The sequence below is a fragment of the Phyllobates terribilis genome, unplaced genomic scaffold (assembly GCF_046119375.1).
Source record: "Phyllobates terribilis strain yellow unplaced genomic scaffold, ASM4611937v1 Scaffold_6__1_contigs__length_29720123, whole genome shotgun sequence".
In the NCBI taxonomy this organism is placed as follows: Eukaryota; Metazoa; Chordata; class Amphibia; order Anura; family Dendrobatidae; genus Phyllobates; species Phyllobates terribilis.
In genome coordinates, this window is record NW_027362766.1 from 3050742 (window position 1) to 3065061 (window position 14320).

General features: G+C 56.6%; 1 protein-coding gene across 2 annotated transcripts in view; it reads left to right on the plus strand.

Annotated features, from left to right (window-relative positions):
* ASH1L (ASH1 like histone lysine methyltransferase) overlaps positions 1-14320 on the plus strand; it is a 121390-nt gene that overhangs the window by 105987 nt on the left and 1083 nt on the right. The window contains exons 20-26 of one of the 2 annotated variants that reach the window (XM_073637260.1): positions 6124-6213; positions 6284-6374; positions 6449-6587; positions 13382-13554; positions 13636-13802; positions 13891-13931; positions 14012-14283. In XM_073637260.1, coding sequence (XP_073493361.1) covers positions 6124-6213; positions 6284-6374; positions 6449-6587; positions 13382-13554; positions 13636-13802; positions 13891-13931; positions 14012-14283 — 973 coding nt within the window. The remainder of the gene's footprint in view (positions 1-6123; positions 6214-6283; positions 6375-6448; positions 6588-13381; positions 13555-13635; positions 13803-13890; positions 13932-14011; positions 14284-14320) is intronic. The other variant, XM_073637261.1, reaches the window with a different exon arrangement.

A 14320-nucleotide genomic window follows, 5' to 3' on the forward strand; every position in this document is an offset into this window, starting at 1 on the left:
TCCTCCTGATGTCTCCTGTAATGTGCGGTATGAGCGGTGTATATACTGTATATCCTCCTGATCTCTCCTGTAATGTGCAGTATGAGCGGTGTATATACTGTATATCCTCCTGATCTCTCCTGTAATGTGCAGTATGAGCGGTGTATATACTGTATATCCTCATGATCTCTCCTGTAATGTGCTGTATGAGCGGTGTATATACTGTATATCCTCCTGATCTCTCCTGTAATGTGCGGTATGAGCGGTGTATATACTGTATATCCTCCTGATGTCTCCTGTAATGTGCGGTATGAGCGGTGTATATACTGTATATCCTCCTGATATCTCCTGTAATGTGCTGTATGAGCGGTGTATATACTGTATATCCTCCTGATGTCTCCTGTAATGTGCGGTATGAGCGGTGTATATACTGTATATCCTCTTTATATCTCCTGTAATGTGCTGTATGAGCGGTGTATATACTGTATATCCTGATATCTCCTGTAATGTGCGGTATGAGCGGTGTATATACTGTATATCCTCCTGATCTCTCCTGTAATGTGCGGTATGAGCGGTGTATATACTGTATATCCTCCTGATGTCTCCTGTAATGTGCCGTATGAGCGGTGTATATACTGTATATCCTCCTGATATCTCCTGTAATGTGCTCTATGAGCGGTGTATATACTGTATATCCTCCTGATCTCTCCTGTAATGTGCGGTATGAGCGGTGTATATACTGTATATCCTCCTGATATCTCATGTAATGTGCGGTATGAGCGGTGTATATACTGTATATCCTCCTGATATCTCCTGTAATGTGCAGTATGAGCGGTGTATATACTGTATATCCTCCTGATGTCTCCTGTAATGTGCAGTATGAGCGGTGTATATACTGTATATCCTCCTGATGTCTCCTGTAATGTGCGGTATGAGCGGTGTATATACTGTATATCCTCCTGATCTCTCCTGTAATGTGCAGTATGAGCGGTGTATATACTGTATATCCTCCTGATCTCTCCTGTAATGTGCAGTATGAGCGGTGTATATACTGTATATCCTCATGATCTCTCCTGTAATGTGCTGTATGAGCGGTGTATATACTGTATATCCTCCTGATCTCTCCTGTAATGTGCGGTATGAGCGGTGTATATACTGTATATCCTCCTGATGTCTCCTGTAATGTGCGGTATGAGCGGTGTATATACTGTATATCCTCCTGATATCTCCTGTAATGTGCTGTATGAGCGGTGTATATACTGTATATCCTCCTGATGTCTCCTGTAATGTGCGGTATGAGCGGTGTATATACTGTATATCCTCCTGATATCTCCTGTAATGTGCTGTATGAGCGGTGTATATACTGTGTATCCTCCTGATATCTCCTGTAATGTGCGGTATGAGCGGTGTATATACTGTATATCCTCCTATGTCTCCTGTAATGTGCAGTATGAGCGGTGTATATACTGTATATCCACCTGATATCTCCTGTAATGTGCTGTATGAGCGGTGTATATACTGTATATCCTCCTGATCTCTCCTGTAATGTGCGGTATGAGCGGTGTATATACTGTATATCCTCCTGATGTCTCCTGTAATGTGCAGTATGAGCGGTGTATATACTGTATATCCACCTGATATCTCCTGTAATGTGCTGTATGAGCTGTGTGTATACTGTATATCCTCCTGATGTCTCCTGTAATGTGCCGTATGAGCTGTGTATATACTGTGTATCCTCCTGATGTATCCTGTAATGTGCTGTATGAGCGGTGTATATACTGTATATCCTCCTGATATCTCCTGTAATATGCGGTATGAGCGGTGTATATACTGTATATCCTCCTGATATCTCCTGTAATGTGCGGTATGAGCGGTGTATATACTGTATATCCTCCTGATAACTCCTGTAATGTGCGCTATGAGCGGTGTATATACTGCATATCCTCCTGATCTCTCCTGTAATGTGCTGTATGAGCGGTGTATATACTGTATATCCTCCTGATGTCTCCTGTAATGTGCAGTATGAGCGGTGTATATACTGTATATCCACCTGATATCTCCTGTAATGTGCTGTATGAGCGGTGTGTATACTGTATATCCTCCTGATGTCTCCTGTAATGTGCGGTATGAGCTGTGTATATACTGTGTATCCTCCTGATGTATCCTGTAATGTGCTGTATGAGCGGTGTATATACTGTATATCCACCTGATATCTCCTGTAATGTGCTGTATGAGCGGTGTATATACTGTATATCCTCCTGATGTCTCCTGTAATGTGCGGTATGAGCTGTGTATATACTGTGTATCCTCCTGATGTATCCTGTAATGTGCTGTATGAGCGGTGTATATACTGTATATCCTCCTGATATCTCCTGTAATATGCGGTATGAGCGGTGTATATACTGTATATCCTCCTGATATCTCCTGTAATGTGCGGTATGAGCGGTGTATATACTGTATATCCTCCTGATAACTCCTGTAATGTGCGCTATGAGCGGTGTATATACTGTATATCCTCCTGATCTCTCCTGTAATGTGCTGTATGAGCGGTGTATATACTGTATATCCTCCTGATATCTCCTGTAATGTGCTGTATGAGTGGTGTATACACTGTATATCCTCCTGATATCTCCTGTAATGTGCTGTATGAGCGGTGTATATACTGTATATCCTCCTGATATCTCCTGTAATGTGCTGTATGAGCGGTGTATATACTGTATATCCTCCTGATATCTCCTGTAATGTGCTGTATGAGTGGTGTATATACTGTGTATCCTCCTGATCTCTCCTGTAATGTGCGGTATGAGCGGTGTATATACTGTATATCCTCCTGATATCTCCTGTAATGTGCTGTATGAGCGGTGTATATACTGTATATCCTCCTGATATCTCCTGTAATGTGCGGTATGAGTGGTGTATATACTGTATATCCTCCTGATGTCTCCTGTAATGTGCGGTATGAGTGGTGTATATACTGTATATCCTCCTGATGTCTCCTGTAATGTGCGGTATGAGCGGTGTATATACTGTATATCCTCCTGATATCTCCTGTAATGTGCGGTATGAGCGGTGTATATACTGTATATCCTCCTGATATCTCCTGTAATGTGCGGTATGAGCGGTGTATATACTGTATATCCTCCTGATCTCTCCTGTAATGTGCGGTATGAGCGGTGTATATACTGTATATCCTCCTGATATCTCCTGTAATGTGCGGTATGAGTGGTGTATATACTGTATATCCTCCTGATATCTCCTGTAATGTGCGGTATGAGTGGTGTATATACTGTATATCCTCCTGATATCTCCTGTAATGTGCGGTATGAGTGGTGTATATACTGTATATCCTCCTGATGTCTCCTGTAATGTGCTGTATGAGTGGTATATATACTGTATATCCTCCTGATGTCTCCTGTAATGTGCTGTATGAGTGGTGTATATACTGTATATCCTCCTGATATCTCCTGTAATGTGCTGTATGAGCGGTGTATATACTGTATATCCTCCTGATATCTCCTGTAATGTGCAGTGTGAGCGGTGTATATACTGTATATCCTCCTGATATCTCCTGTAATGTGCGGTATGAGCGGTGTATATGCTATATATCCTCCTGATATCTCCTGTAATGTGCGGTATGAGTGGTGTATATACTGTGTATCCTCCTGATATCTCCTGTAATGTGCGGTATGAGCGGTGTATATACTGTATATCCTCCTGATATCTCCTGTAATGTGCGGTATAAGCGGTGTATATACTGTATATCCTCCTGATATCTCCTATAATGTGCGGTATGAGCGGTGTATATACTGTATATCCTCCTGATATCTCCTGTAATGTGCGGTATGAGCGGTGTATATACCGTATATCCTCCTGATATCTCCTGTAATGTGCTGTATGAGCGGTGTATATACCGTATATCCTCCTGATCTCTCCTGTAATGTGCGGTATGAGCGGTGTATATACTGTATATCCTCCTGATATCTCCTGTAATGTGTGGTATGAGCAGTGTATTAACTGTATATCCTCCTGATATCTCCTGTGATGTGCGGTATGAGCGGTGTATATTTTGTATATCCTCCTGATATCTCCTGTAATGTGCTGTATGAGCGGTGTATATACTGTATATCCTCCTGATATCTCCTGTAATGTGCGGTATGAGTGGTGTATATACTGTATATCCTCCTGATATCTCCTGTAATGTGCTGTATGAGCGGTGTATATACTGTATATCCTCCTGATGTCTCCTGTAATGTGCGGTATGAGCGGTGTATATACTGTATATCCTGCTGATGTCTCCTGTATTGTGCTGTATGAGCGGTGTATATACTGTGTATCCTCCTGATATCTCCTGTAATGTGCTGTATGAGCGGTGTATATACTGTATATCCTCCTGATGTCTCCTGTAATGTGCGGTATGAGCGGTGTATATACTGTATATCCTCCTGATATCTCCTGTAATGTGCTGTATGAGCGGTATATATACTGTATATCCTCCTGATGTCTCCTGTAATGTGCGGTATGAGCGGTGTATATACTGTATATCCTCCTGATGTCTCCTGTAATGTGCGGTATGAGCGGTGTATATACTGTATATCCTCCTGATATCTCCTGTAATGTGCTGTATGAGTGGTGTATATACTGTATATCCTCCTGATATCTCCTGTAATGTGCAGTATGAGCGGTGTATATACTGTATATCCTCCTGATGTCTCCTGTAATGTGCGGTATGAGCGGTGTATATACTGTATATCCTCCTGATATCTCATGCAATGTGCGGTATGAGTGGTGTATATACTGTGTATCCTCCTGATATCTCCTGTAATGTGCTGTATGAGCTGTGTATATACTGTATATCCTCCTGATGTCTCCTGTAATGTGCGGTATGAGCGGTGTATATACTGTGTATCCTCCTGATATCTCCTGTAATGTGCGGTATGAGCGGTGTATATACTGTATATCCTCCTGATGTCTCCTGTAATGTGCGGTATGAGTGGTGTATATACTGTGTTTCCTCCTGATATCTCCTGTAATGTGCTGTATGAGCGGTGTATATACTGTGTATCCTCCTGATGTCTCCTGTAATGTGCGGTATGAGCGGTGTATATACTGTATATCCTCCTGATGTCTCCTGTAATGTGCAGTGTTAGCGGTGTATATACTGTATATCCTCCTGATGTCTCCTGTAATGTGCAGTATGAGCGGTGTATATACTGTATATCCTCCTGATGTCTCCTGTAATGTGCGGTATGAGCGGTGTATATACTGTATATCCTCCTGATGTCTCCTGTAATGTGCGGTATGAGCGGTGTATATATTGTATATCCTCCTGATGTCTCCTGTAATGTGCGGTATGAGCGGTGTATATACTGTATATCCTGCTGATGTCTCCTGTAATGTGCGGTATGAGTGGTGTATATACTGTATATCCTCCTGATGTATCCTGTAATGTGCGGTATGAGCGGTGTATATACTGTATATCCTCCTGATATCTCCTGTAATGTGCAGTATGAGCGGTGTATATACTGTATATCCTCCTGATCTCTCCTGTAATGTGTGGTATGAGCGGTGTATATACTGTATATCCTGCTGATGTCTCCTGTAATGTGCGGTATGAGCGGTGTATATACTGTATATCCTGCTGATGTCTCCTGTAATGTGCGGTATGAGCGGTGTATATACTGTATATCCTCCTGATATCTCCTGTAATGTGCGGTATGAGCGGTGTATATACTGTATATCCTCCTGATCTCTCCTGTAATGTGTGGTATGAGCGGTGTATATACTGTATATCCTCCTGATATCTCCTGTAATGTGCGGTATGAGCGGTGTATATACTGTATATCCTCCTGATCTCTCCTGTAATGTGCGGTATGAGCGGTGTATATACTGTATATCCTCCTGATCTCTCCTGTAATGTGCGGTATGAGCGGTGTATATACTGTATATCCTCCTGATATCTCCTGTAATGTGCTGTATGAGCGGTGTATATACTGTATATCCTCCTGATATCTACTGTAATGTGCTGTATGAGCGGTGTATATACTGTTTTTCCTCCTGATATCTCATGCAATGTGCGGTATGAGTGGTGTATACACTGTATCCTCCGGATATCTTCCGTATACCTAGTGATGGCTCTATGCCCAGCAGGTCTGGCAGCACTGTGACTGTATGGGGGTGACATCTGACGTGGAGCATTACCTGTGTGAGCACTGTGACCCGCGGGATGTGGATAAGGTGAGTTATGACACCATAGTCTTGTGGTTGTGTTAGCTCCGCCTCTTCATGATGTCATGTGATATTCCAGGAAGTTCCCATGATCCCGTGCCCACATTACGCGCAGCCTGGATTCATCTACTTCATCTGCCTCCTGCGAGATGAACTTCTGCTGCGCCAAGGTACGGGCAGTCACGTGAGCGTGGTAGTAGACGTGGTGTATGCTGGGTGTGCCCTCTAACTATCTGTCTGTCAGGTGACTGCGTCTATCTCATGCGGGACAGCCGCCGGACAACTGATGGACAGCCTGTCAGACAGTCATACCGACTCCTGTCACACATCAACCGGGAGAAGCTGGACATTTTCCGAATAGAGAAGCTGTGGAAGAACGAGAAGTATGACCACCACTAATCGTGTGCAGAGGTGCTCTGCCTGGCCCTCACTGTGGTCTCCTCTGCGCCTGCCGCTGACTGTGGTCTCCCCTGCGCCTGCCGCTGACTGTGGTCTCCCCTGCGCCTGCCGCTGACTGTGGTCTCCCCTGCGCCTGCCGCTGACTGTGGTCTCCCCTGCGCCTGCCGCTGACTGTGGTCTCCCCTGCGCCTGCCGCTGACTGTGGTCTCCCCTGCGCCTGCCGCTGACTGTGGTCTCCTCTGCGCCTGCCGCTGACTGTGGTCTCCCCTGCGCCTGCCGCTGACTGTGGTCTCCCCTGCGCCTGCCGCTGACTGTGGTCTCCCCTGCGCCTGCCGCTGACTGTGGTCTCCCCTGCGCCTGCCGCTGACTGTGGTCTCCCCTGCGCCTGCCGCTGACTGTGGTCTCCCCTGCGCCTGCCGCTGACTGTGGTCTCCCCTGCGCCTGCCGCTGACTGTGGTCTCCCCTGCGCCTGCCGCTGACTGTGGTCTCCCCTGCGCCTGCCGCTGACTGTGGTCTCCCCTGCGCCTGCCGCTGACTGTGGTCTCCCCTGCGCCTGCCGCTGACTGTGGTCTCCTCTGCACCTGCCCCTCACTGTGGTCTCCTCTGCGCCTGCCCCTCACTGTGGTCTCCTCTGTTCCTGCCGCTGACTGTGGTCTCCCCTGCGCCTGCCGCTGACTGTGGTCTCCCCTGCGCCTGCCGCTGACTGTGGTCTCTCCTGCGCCTGCCGCTGACTGTGGTCTCTCCTGCGCCTGCCGCTGACTGTGGTCTCCCCTGCGCCTGCCGCTGACTGTGGTCTCCCCTGCGCCTGCCGCTGACTGTGGTCTCCCCTGCGCCTGCCGCTGACTGTGGTCTCCCCTGCGCCTTCCGCTGACTGTGGTCTCCCCTGCGCCTGCCGCTGACTGTGGTCTCCCCTGCGCCTGCCGCTGACTGTGGTCTCCCCTGCGCCTGCCGCTGACTGTGGTCTCCCCTGCGCCTGCCGCTGACTGTGGTCTCCCCTGCGCCTGCCGCTGACTGTGGTCTCCCCTGCGCCTGCCGCTGACTGTGGTCTCCCCTGCGCCTGCCGCTGACTGTGGTCTCCCCTGCGCCTGCCGCTGACTGTGGTCTCCCCTGCGCCTGCCGCTGACTGTGGTCTCCCCTGCGCCTGCCGCTGACTGTGGTCTCCCCTGCGCCTGCCGCTGACTGTGATCTCCCCTGCGCCTGCCGCTGACTGTGGTCTCCCCTGCGCCTGCCGCTGACTGTGGTCTCCCCTGCGCTTGCCGCTGACTGTGGTCTCCCCTGCCACAGACTGTGGTCTCCCCTGCGCCTGCCGCTGACTGTGGTCTCCCCTGCGCCTGCCGCTGACTGTGGTCTCCCCTGCGCCTGCCGCTGACTGTGGTCTCCCCTGCGCCTGCCGCTGACTGTGGTCTCCCCCGCGCCTGCCGCTGACTGTGGTCTCCCCCGCGCCTGCCGCTGACTGTGGTCTCCCCCGCGCCTGCCGCTGACTGTGGTCTCCCCTGCCGCTGACTGTGGTCTCCCCTGCCGCTGACTGTGGTCTCCCCTGCCGCTGACTGTGGTCTCCCCTGCCGCTGACTGTGGTCTCCCCTGCCGCTGACTGTGGTCTCCCCTGCCGCTGACTGTGGTCTCCCCTGCCGCTGACTGTGGTCTCCCCTGCCGCTGACTGTGGTCTCCCCTGCCGCTGACTGTGGTCTCCCCTGCCGCTGACTGTGGTCTCCCCTGCCGCTGACTGTGGTCTCCCCTGCCGCTGACTGTGGTCTCCCCTGCCGCTGACTGTGGTCTCCCCTGCGCCTGCCGCTGACTGTGGTCTCCCCTGCGCCTGCTGCTGACTGTGGTCTCCCCTGCCGCTGACTGTGGTCTCCTCTGCGCCTGCCGCTGACTGTGGTCTCCCCTGCGCCTGCCGCTGACTGTGGTCTCCCCTGCGCCTGCCGCTGACTGTGGTCTCCCCTGCGCCTGCCGCTGACTGTGGTCTCCCCTGCGCCTGCCGCTGACTGTGGTCTCCTCTGCGCCTGCCCCTCACTGTGGTCTCCTCTGCGCCTGCCCCTCACTGTGGTCTCCTCTGTTCCTGCCGCTGACTGTGGTCTCCCCTGCGCCTGCCGCTGACTGTGGTCTCCCCTGCGCCTGCCGCTGACTGTGGTCTCTCCTGCGCCTGCCGCTGACTGTGGTCTCTCCTGCGCCTGCCGCTGACTGTGGTCTCCCCTGCGCCTGCCGCTGACTGTGGTCTCCCCTGCGCCTGCCGCTGACTGTGGTCTCCCCTGCGCCTGCCGCTGACTGTGGTCTCCCCTGCGCCTTCCGCTGACTGTGGTCTCCCCTGCGCCTGCCGCTGACTGTGGTCTCCCCTGCGCCTGCCGCTGACTGTGGTCTCCCCTGCGCCTGCCGCTGACTGTGGTCTCCCCTGCGCCTGCCGCTGACTGTGGTCTCCCCTGCGCCTGCCGCTGACTGTGGTCTCCCCTGCGCCTGCCGCTGACTGTGGTCTCCCCTGCGCCTGCCGCTGACTGTGGTCTCCCCTGCGCCTGCCGCTGACTGTGGTCTCCCCTGCGCCTGCCGCTGACTGTGATCTCCCCTGCTCCTGCCGCTGACTGTGGTCTCCCCTGCGCCTGCCGCTGACTGTGGTCTCCCCTGCGCTTGCCGCTGACTGTGGTCTCCCCTGCCACAGACTGTGGTCTCCCCTGCGCCTGCCGCTGACTGTGGTCTCCCCTGCGCCTGCCGCTGACTGTGGTCTCCCCTGCGCCTGCCGCTGACTGTGGTCTCCCCTGCGCCTGCCGCTGACTGTGGTCTCCCCCGCGCCTGCCGCTGACTGTGGTCTCCCCCGCGCCTGCCGCTGACTGTGGTCTCCCCCGCGCCTGCCGCTGACTGTGGTCTCCCCTGCCGCTGACTGTGGTCTCCCCTGCCGCTGACTGTGGTCTCCCCTGCCGCTGACTGTGGTCTCCCCTGCCGCTGACTGTGGTCTCCCCTGCCGCTGACTGTGGTCTCCCCTGCCGCTGACTGTGGTCTCCCCTGCCGCTGACTGTGGTCTCCCCTGCCGCTGACTGTGGTCTCCCCCGCGCCTGCGCGCCTGCCGCTGACTGTGGTCACCCCTGCTGCTGACTGTGGTCTCCCCTGCCGCTGACTGTGGTCTCCCCTGCCGCTGACTGTGGTCTCCCCCGCGCCTGCCGCTGACTGTGGTCTCCCCGGCGCCTGCCGCTGACTGTGGTCTCCCCTGCCGCTGACTGTGGTCTCCCCTGCCGCTGACTGTGGTCTCCCCTGCCGCTGACTGTGGTCTCCCCTGCCGCTGACTGTGGTCTCCCCTGCCGCTGACTGTGGTCTCCCCTGCCGCTGACTGTGGTCTCCCCTGCCGCTGACTGTGGTCTCCCCTGCCGCTGACTGTGGTCTCCCCTGCGCCTGCCGCTGACTGTGGTCTCCCCTGCGCCTGCTGCTGACTGTGGTCTCCCCTGCCGCTGACTGTGGTCTCCTCTGCGCCTGCCGCTGACTGTGGTCTCCCCTGCGCCTGCCGCTGACTGTGGTCTCCCCTGCGCCTGCCGCTGACTGTGGTCTCCCCTGCGCCTGCCGCTGACTGTGGTCTCCCCTGCGCCTGCCGCTGACTGTGGTCTCCCCTGCGCCTGCCGCTGACTGTGGTCTCCCCTGCGCCTGCCGCTGACTGTGGTCTCCCCTGCGCCTGCCGCTGACTGTGGTCTCCCCTGCGCCTGCCGCTGACTGTGGTCTCCCCTGCCGCTGACTGTGGTCTCCTCTGCCGCTGACTGTGGTCTCCTCTGCGCTTGCCGCTGACTGTGGTCTCCCCTGCGCCTGCCGCTGACTGTGGTCTCCTCTGCGCCTGCCGCTGACTGTGGTCTCCTCTGCGCCTGCCGCTGACTGTGGTCTCCCCTGCGCCTGCCGCTGACTGTGGTCTCCCCTGCGCCTGCCGCTGACTGTGGTCTCCCCTGCGCCTGCCGCTGACTGTGGTCTCCCCGTCGCCTGCCGCTGACTGTGGTCTCCCCGGCGCCTGCCGCTGACTGTGGTCTCCCCCGCGCCTGCCGCTGACTGTGGTCTCCCCCGCGCCTGCCGCTGACTGTGGTCTCCCCTGCCGCTGACTGTGGTCTCCCCTGCCGCTGACTGTGGTCTCCCCTGCCGCTGACTGTGGTCTCCCCTGCCGCTGACTGTGGTCTCCCCTGCCGCTGACTGTGGTCTCCCCTGCCGCTGACTGTGGTCTCCCCTGCCGCTGACTGTGGTCTCCCCCGCGCCTGCCTCTGACTGTGGTCTCCCCCGCGCCTGCCTCTGACTGTGGTCTCCCCCGCGCCTGCCGCTGACTGTGGTCTCCCCCGCGCCTGCCGCTGACTGTGGTCTCCCCTGCCGATGACTGTGGTCTCCCCTGCCGCTGACTGTGGTCTCCTCTGCGCCTGCCGCTGACTGTGGTCTCCTCTGCGCCTGCCGCTGACTGTGGTCTCCCCTGCACCTGCCGCTGACTGTGGTCTCCCCTGCCGCTGACTGTGGTCTCCCCTGCGCCTGCCGCTGACTGTGGTCTCCTCTGCGCCTGCCGCTGACTGTGGTCTCCTCTGCGCCTGCCGCTGACTGTGGTCTCCTCTGCGCCTGCCGCTGACTGTGGTCTCCTCTGCGCCTGCCGCTGACTGTGGTCTCCTCTGCGCCTGCCGCTGACTGTGGTCTCCTCTGCGCCTGCCGCTGACTGTGGTCTCCTCTGCGCCTGCCGCTGACTGTGGTCTCCCCCGCGCCTGCCGCTGACTGTGGTCTCCCCCGCGCCTGCCGCTGACTGTGGTCTCCCCCGCGCCTGCCGCTGACTGTGGTCTCCCCCGCGCCTGCCGCTGACTGTGGTCTCCCCCGCGCCTGCCGCTGACTGTGGTCTCCCCCGCGCCTGCCGCTGACTGTGGTCTCCCCCGCGCCTGCCGCTGACTGTGGTCTCCCCCGCGCCTGCCGCTGACTGTGGTCTCCCCCGCGCCTGCCGCTGACTGTGGTCTCCCCTGCCGCTGACTGTGGTCTCCCCTGCCGCTGACTGTGGTCTCCCCTGCCGCTGACTGTGGTCTCCCCTGCCGCTGACTGTGGTCTCCCCTGCCGCTGACTGTGGTCTCCCCCGCGCCTGCCTCTGACTGTGGTCTCCCCCGCGCCTGCCTCTGACTGTGGTCTCCCCCGCGCCTGCCGCTGACTGTGGTCTCCCCCGCGCCTGCCGCTGACTGTGGTCTCCCCTGCCGATGACTGTGGTCTCCCCTGCCGCTGACTGTGGTCTCCTCTGCGCCTGCCGCTGACTGTGGTCTCCTCTGCGCCTGCCGCTGACTGTGGTCTCCCCTGCACCTGCCGCTGACTGTGGTCTCCCCTGCCGCTGACTGTGGTCTCCCCTGCGCCTGCCGCTGACTGTGGTCTCCCCCGCGCCTGCCGCTGACTGTGGTCTCCCCCGCGCCTGCCGCTGACTGTGGTCTCCCCTGCCGCTGACTGTGGTCTCCCCTGCCGCTGACTGTGGTCTCCCCTGCCGCTGACTGTGGTCTCCCCTGCCGCTGACTGTGGTCTCCCCTGCACCTGCCGCTGACTGTGGTCTCCCCTGCCGCTGACTGTGGTCTCCCCTGCCGCTGACTGTGGTCTCCCCTGCCGCTGACTGTGGTCTCCCCTGCCGCTGACTGTGGTCTCCCCTGCCGCTGACTGTGGTCTCCCCTGCCGCTGACTGTGGTCGCGCCTGCCGCTGACTGTGGTCGCGCCTGCCGCTGACTGTGGTCGCGCCTGCCGCTGACTGTGGTCGCGCCTGCCGCTGACTGTGGTCTCCCCCGCGCCTGCCGCTGACTGTGGTCTCCCCCGCGCCTGCCGCTGACTGTGGTCTCCCCCGCGCCTGCCGCTGACTGTGGTCTCCCCCGCGCCTGCCGCTGACTGTGGTCTCCCCTGCCGCTGACTGTGGTCTCCCCTGCGCCTGCCGCTGACTGTGGTCTCCCCGGCGGCTGCCGCTGACTGTGGTCTCCCCGGCGGCTGCCGCTGACTGTGGTCTCCCCGGCGGCTGCCGCTGACTGTGGTCTCCCCGGCGGCTGCCGCTGACTGTGGTCTCCCCCGCGCCTGCCGCTGACTGTGGTCTCCCCCGCGCCTGCCGCTGACTGTGGTCTCCCCCGCGCCTGCCGCTGACTGTGGTCTCCCCCGCGCCTGCCGCTGACTGTGGTCTCCCCCGCGCCTGCCGCTGACTGTGGTCTCCCCCGCGCCTGCCGCTGACTGTGGTCTCCCCCGCGCCTGCCGCTGACTGTGGTCCCCCGCGCCTGCCGCTGACTGTGGTCTCCCCTGCCGCTGACTGTGGTCTCCCCTGCCGCTGACTGTGGTCTCCCCTGCCGCTGACTGTGGTCTCCCCTGCCGCTGACTGTGGTCTCCCCTGCCGCTGACTGTGGTCTCCCCTGCCGCTGACTGTGGTCTCCCCTGCCGCTGACTGTGGTCTCCCCTGCCGCTGACTGTGGTCTCCCCTGCCGCTGACTGTGGTCTCCCCTGCGCCTGCCGCTGACTGTGGTCTCCCCTGCGCCTGCCGCTGACTGTGGTCTCCCCTGCGCCTGCCGCTGACTGTGGTCTCCCCTGCGCCTGCCGCTGACTGTGGTCTCCCCTGCGCCTGCCGCTGACTGTGGTCTCCCCTGCCGCTGACTGTGGTCTCCCCTGCCGCTGACTGTGGTCTCCCCTGCCGCTGACTGTGGTCTCCCCTGCCGCTGACTGTGGTCTTGCCCGCGTCTGCCGCTGACTGTGGTCTTCTCTACGCCCTTGCCACCCCACCCTTGATGTCTCCTCTGTGCTTCTGAGTGATGGACGTTGCGCCCACCTCTAAACAATGTTCTTCTCTCCACAGGGGTGAGCGCTTTGCCTTCGGTCACCATTACTTTCGGCCACATGAAACCCATCACTCACCGTCCCGGAAGTTCTACCAGAATGAGCTGTTCCGCGTGCCGCTGTATGAGATCATCCCCCTGGAGGCCGTGGTCGGCACCTGCTGTGTCCTGGACTTGTACACATACTGCAAAGGTAGACAAAGGGCTGAGCTCGGCGGCGGCTGCCATGAGCCTTGTTCATACATCAGCCATGACACCCACTGTATTATTACAGGGCGGCCAAAAGGAGTTAAGGAGCTGGACGTGTATATCTGCGACTACCGGTTGGACAAGTCCGCTCACCTCTTCTACAAAATCCACCGCAACCGCTTCCCGGTCTGCACCAAGACTTACGCCTTCCACCATTTCCCTAAGAAGCTGACCCCAAAAAGGGACTTTTCAGTGAGTGTAACGCGTATTAGTCCCATGTTCTGGGGTCTTCGGATGCTGCGTCTGCTGCTGTAATGTGTCACCTGTCTTATCTTTTCAGCCTCATTATGTGCCAGATAACTACAAACGTAATGGCGGCAGGTGAGAGCGTGGCGTCCCTGGATATATACGCGCGTTACGTTACTGTGGCGCCCTCTAACGTTGACTGCTCCCCCTCACAGGTCATCATGGAAATCGGAGCCACCCAAGGCATCCAGAACAGACGTACAGCAGGAGGAGCCCATGCCTGTCATAGAGGACCTACTGGTGGGCAGTGAGGCCCCTGCTCCGGAGGTGCTCGAACCCCTCCAAGCTGAAGTGAGTGAGAGCCGCATAGTAGAGGCCAATGAGCGCCTCCCGCGCCTCTGCGCCCTGCAAGAACGACGGCAAACTAAGAGAGACAAGCTGAACCGGATACTACTTCGACTTCTGGAGAAACTGCCGGGGAAGAATGGTAAGTCATGTCACCCCAGTGTGTACGTCCATTCATG